Below are 5,719 nucleotides of genomic sequence, written 5' to 3'. Positions count from 1 at the left end.
ACAGCAACTGGTGTTGCCGCTGTCATCCTGTTTATGTCCTCACCCAAAAGGCTTGGACATAAAGATTACACAGTTTGCAGGGCATGTTGAAACCACTTAGGGGCACCAAAATGAGTCAGGATTTGACACACAGGACTCTCCCTGCAGGCAGTGACACACATCAGGGAAGCTCTCATAAAGCTCCAACTGAATGAACAGACAAGCAGTAACACTTAGAGATAGTGAAGCACTGCTACTTAGACCGGCATGGGATGTTTTAGGCAGCAAAGCACCGGGGCCGGGACCCTTGTTCTGTCTGATATGCGGAGCGACAAGCAGCGCGAGAGCAGAGAAGTGGAGAAGCACTTTGCTGCGGCCGGGCTTTATGCATAAACACTGCTTGGCTAAATTGTGTTTGTCGTTTTGCGCTGAGGGACCGGATTTGAAATCCGCCTTGGGTTCGTTAGAAGAAGAGGCGTTTCTGGTGCTGGTCTGATCAATACGCTGATGAAACATACATTGCCATTTCAGCTTCTAATGAGCCTCGATTTCTACGTGGCGTTGGACTCGACTGCATGCAACCCAACACCCGTGTCACCTACAAACCTCTCAGCTCCATCCTCTGGAGTATGTCGTCCCTCCACTGCTCCGTTTTAATTAGCTATGACAGATTTTGCTTTATTAAGCTTGTGTATCTGAGAAGGTGCAGATTCGAAAGGCAAATCAATTAGTTTTAAATCTCTAAGCAGGCTTGGCGTGAGCGCTAAAGCTTCGCTTTATTGTCAATAAGAGAGAAAAGGCACAGACAGACTTTTCTGCGGCAGCGTGGCATTTTTGGGAAATTACTTTGAAAGCTCACTGGTCTCGAGAAAATAATAATAAAAAAACACTCTTCCTTCAAGAGGACTTTGTGGAGAGGTTTGCATGATACAGAGTGGGGAAAAAGAAACAGATAACACAAAGAAAAACACCTACAGTCATGAAATGGCGTTTGGGAACGTCATAGATCCCTTCCTTTTGCTGACTGGTTGGGACCTGTATCAGATTGGACGTCAATTCAGAAGTGAGTCATGGATCAACACCTTTCTGCTTTATTTGCTGCTAAAAGACCTAAGAAAACCCAAACATGTCTATTAAAGCCAAAAGAAGAAAAAAGAAAAGCTCACTAAATCAATTCCTTTCCATCAGATTTTACCTTTTCGCAAAAAAAGGATTATGTAAATTCTACAGTTTGTGGGCCAATCAATGCTGCTTAAAGCAATATCGACTGGTTTAAGGACAGTGCGTGCACAATCTGTGTGTATTGAAGCACCTTGTTGTTCAGCTCCACTCTATAGAGGCTCCGGATAACATAATATGTCAGTACTTTTTTTTTTTTTTTTTAGCTATCCATATCACGTGTAACTTTTAACCTCGCCTTCCTTCCTTCTTGCTCAATTGGTTAATTTCCAGTTACGTTTCTCCTCAACTCTATTGATCTCGCTTCACTCCCAGATCAAATGGCATGAAGAGTGATTAATCTCTTTCCCTCCACTCTGCATCTTTCATCTTCAGACGCAGCGAAGGCATATAGAAAGGCAAAAAAAAAAAAAAAATGGGGGAGGGAGGATTAAACCATCTGTCCCTGGAGGTCTAGATGATCCCTCAAACGGTGTAAAATCAAAAGGTCAGCGCGGTGGATGTTTAAAAGCGACCTGGCATATAAGGATGTGGGTTGACCCATCTCTAATAGCCAACGTTTTACATTTCACATCTTTTATTTTATGGATCGTTTCCTGCAAGATTCATTTTAATCTCCGCACTTGGGGCATTTCTTTTACTGCCTTTACATATAGTTACATAGGTAATAAGTAAAACTTAAAGGATCTGCTGTCAAGTGTGACGAGGCTTTTATTGTGAAGCAGCCAGAAAATCGGCGTGTATTTTTACTGGAGTCGCTCTAGCCCAGGGGTGTCAGACTCATTTTGGTTCAGGGGCCACATTCGACCCGGCTGATTTCAAGTAACATAATTGCAAAACAACCTGTGGTCGACTTGTTATTTGTAGCTTTGTTTTGTGTTTTGTTTTTTTCTCAGATAGAAAAAAGAATCCTTAACCAACATAGTAACCTAATCACTTATTATTACACTTTTATTCAGAGAGGCCAAAGGATTTTAAATAAAATGCATTTTACTAAAAAAAATGGTATGTTCAATTTTATACTGCATATTTTACATCTGACATTGAAGTAATAATGATAGTAAACTCAAGAGGGGAGTGCGGAAAAAAAATAAACACCCTGCCTAAGATATAAAGGTGCAAATTGATCAAATTAAACTAAGTTAAACTGAATCTTACCCAGACGTGGCACACGTTTGCAAAGAAATGCTGTTTATTTCACGATTTCTTGTTATGTGGTCATGTTTTTCTTTTGCTCCCCCTAGTGGCGGAATTGTGCATTTTGATCATTTTGGTGAAGCTGGGGTCGCTAAATTTGTTCTTGTGAGGGCCACATAACTTCTCTGATGGGGTTGTAGGCTAAGAGAAAAAGTGTAGCAATCACAGTCTAAAAATGTATGGTTTCCAGAAAGCCACACATAGCCAAGTTTGAAATAATTAATTTCTGTAATCTTCACGGAAAAAAAACTATGCTAAACATTTAAAAAAATGAAACCAATAAATAGTCTATCCTCTCCTGTCACAGTTCAGACTGCAGAAGGGTGGAATGAAAATTCTTGATCAGTCAGATTGAGAATTTAAAAAAATTAACAGAAATTAGACGTCTCTGATAGTGTTTGGTGAAGGGACGCATCCGGCCCACGGGCCGTAGTGTGTGAACCCCTGCTTTAGAACCATAACTTCCCACAGGAATGGGCTAGAAACGTTTTGGTTTTAATTCAACATCCTTATATATTTTTTCTTCCCAAGTGGGCCAAATCAAATCATCTGGACGGCTGGATACGGCCCGCGGGCCGGATGTTTGACACCCTTGCTCTAGCCAAAGGCAAATGACTGATGGTGTTCTAATCATAAAAGGAAAACTAGTTTGCATCCTAAAGGAATCTCATATAGTGTGGAAACAAGGTACAAAATACTCAGATTGTGCAACTTTTTAATTTGAGGGATGAGATAATAAATCTCATTTTTACACAAAAACTTTAGCTTAACGGCTAATAGAAATATGAAAAAAAACGTCTTTACACATTTAAACCTGTATAAGTACACAGCCATACTGTTAGTACTGTTGCTTTTTTCATTGATTAAGTGAAAAAGAGGAAGAAAAAAAAGGGGGGAGGATATGCTTGTCTTTGTACCTGATAAACGCTCTCCTCTGACTGGGGGCCACGGAGGGGTTCGTGTCCAGCCTCAAAGACTATGTACTACAGAACAGAAGTAGTGGGCAAGGTGTGGAGGTGCAGAAAATAATGAGTTGGGAGGACGTATAGAGAGAGAAGGAAAGAGGACAGCATGTAAAACAGAGAGATGGAAGTGGCGAGACATGACAGGAATAAATGAAAGAGTCAGGGAAGGGAGGATGGTGTGGAGAGGAAAGTGAGATGAGATGGAGAAAAAAAAAAAAAGAAAAGGGTGTGAAAATAGGGCATGGGAAAGAGGACCGGGGAGATGAAAAGAGAAAAAAAAGTTGATGTGGGAAGAGGAAAGAGCACAAGTATAACAGGTCAGGCAATAGTTCAAGGCAATGTGGAGGTCTTATGCTTGAGATTCAACCTCAGCAGTGTGATGCTTTTCACCTCCAAGGCAGGATTTGCTCAGAAAGATCTTCAGATTTGTCTTTATCCCGTTTAAGCCAATGTAAAAAGGTGCCTTTATGAATTAGAAACAGAATTAAACAGTTTGACATTTTGGTAGATACTTTAAGCAGCTGTATGAGAAGATTTATGTTTACATTAGTCAAATTTACATGGTGAATACTTACTTATAAAAAGATATTGCTTCTTCATTGTTTATTTTATGCAATCAAACTGAGATCTAATGCTTTTAAAAGTCCCTGAACAAGGAAGGACTAAACATTTTCTTGTACTTGAAAAGTGTTTTTTGCTTCCTATAAATCTATGTTTCAAATAAGCAATTCAAGCTGTGACTAAGCAGAAACTTAAAGACCTACTCAAATGAAAATTGAGTTTTTAACATGTTCTTTTAGCATGGATGGAGGACATCTTTAAAGAAAGTGTTACTTTAAATTGGATTTCTGAGTATTTCTCTATTTAAATCAATGTGAATCTGGAGCAGGAGGTTGTGAGGGGCTGTAAGCTAGCAGGAGAGAGTAAACAAAGGGATGATGGGAAGTGGAGGCAGGCTTACTCTGCACCAACACCCACTACTTATAGACACATTTCAATTGAAGTCCTGCCACTCGACTGAAACAATTTCCTTGAAAACAACTTTTTTTTTGGCTAAGAAAAAAGAATAATCATAATTAAATACTACTGGGAATGCTTTAAAAACTAGATCAAAAGATGATTGGAGTGGGACTTTAAAACTAAAAAATAGAACTTTTGGTTTTGGCATGCTGTTCTGTTTGATGTTCAAAGTTTAAACAGAATAAGACGGTTTAGATCAGTAACAGGACAGCTCTTTACCAATGATTGTGTAGCCATTTGCTTGAACCCAGATCTAGTTCTGCCCTAGTAATAAGGTTTCTCATAGTTCTTGTGGGCGAGCCGGTCTAAGGTACAGCCTTCCTTGCATGGCTCTTACAAAGTTGGAAGACTGGATTCAGCTTGATGAAGCTAAAGAATAATTTTAAAGTAAAATGCTTGTCAACCAAACCTCACAGCACCAATAATGCATCTAATGTCATCGGCCCACACATTTCCAGTGCATTACACTGAAAACATGTAACGTACAGACAATTGCTTAGCCATGGAAACGTATCAATTACGACTCCAAGGTGATTTCTTTGTGTGTTCATTTTAATGCTAATGGATGTTCATCCTCCTGCAGCACTGTAAGGGAACAGCTACAGCACACCATTTGTTCTGTGCTGGATCTGTTTGACTCCAAAGTTTGGTCTGTTTGGTTTCTGTAATCCTTCCAGTTTTGTTTTGGGACACTGAATGGTTGGCCGGTGTGCAGAAATATGCTGTGTCATTGTTCTCTGGACATTGGAACAGTACAGTTGGGTTGTGAATGAGAGACAAAGTAATGGTTCCCATTGAGCAACAGCAAATTGTAACAACACCTGGAGTATTAGTATGTAAAAGTTAAGGGTTGATTCCAAAGATTGGAAAGTTCAGCACAAGAGAAAGAGAAGGAATACATCTGAAATAAAGACTGGAAAAGTCCACTGAATTTGGTCCAGATAAAGTCTTGATCCTTGTGACTGTCGTCAACCGGACATTTTTGTTCTGAACCAAGGCTAAACTAAAGATCTCTTCAGTCATTGGCCAGGACTTACAACGAGAGAAATAATTACGGAAGTTCTAAGTTTTGCGATCCTTGTCAGGATAGTTCACTTATTCAAACTTAATATTTGGTGACTAATTTTGGACTTCTGTATCACGGTCAGGTACAACGCTTTTTACTGCTACTTTGGCAGTAAAGGAAGGCGGTTACTGAGGAGACATAAGCTAAAAAGGTACGCTGATCAGTATTTATGATATAAAGATTGTCGTGAAAACAGTGGGAGAAGCAATGTGTAGCATGTTAAGTTCCTGGTCCCAGACCAGAGTTCGCTTGGGTGAGTCAGACTGAAAATGTTCTTTGGATTATCAGGGAAAACAAACTTTGGTTCACTTTA

General features: G+C 39.7%; 1 protein-coding gene across 1 annotated transcript in view; it reads right to left on the bottom strand.

Moving 5' to 3' along the window:
* The window catches only part of dab1b (DAB adaptor protein 1b), an 85,591-nt gene that overhangs the window by 26,703 nt on the left and 53,169 nt on the right, over positions 1 to 5,719 (bottom strand). The window contains exons 8-9 of the mRNA XM_036216269.1: positions 3,273 to 3,338; positions 955 to 1,014 (exon numbers count right to left, since the gene is read on the bottom strand). Of these exons, the coding sequence (XP_036072162.1) occupies positions 955 to 1,014; positions 3,273 to 3,338 (126 nt within the window). The remainder of the gene's footprint in view (positions 1 to 954; positions 1,015 to 3,272; positions 3,339 to 5,719) is intronic.

The sequence above is a fragment of the Oryzias melastigma genome, linkage group LG17 (assembly GCF_002922805.2).
Source record: "Oryzias melastigma strain HK-1 linkage group LG17, ASM292280v2, whole genome shotgun sequence".
In the NCBI taxonomy this organism is placed as follows: Eukaryota; Metazoa; Chordata; class Actinopteri; order Beloniformes; family Adrianichthyidae; genus Oryzias; species Oryzias melastigma.
This window is presented reverse-complemented; position numbering and strand designations above follow the sequence as displayed.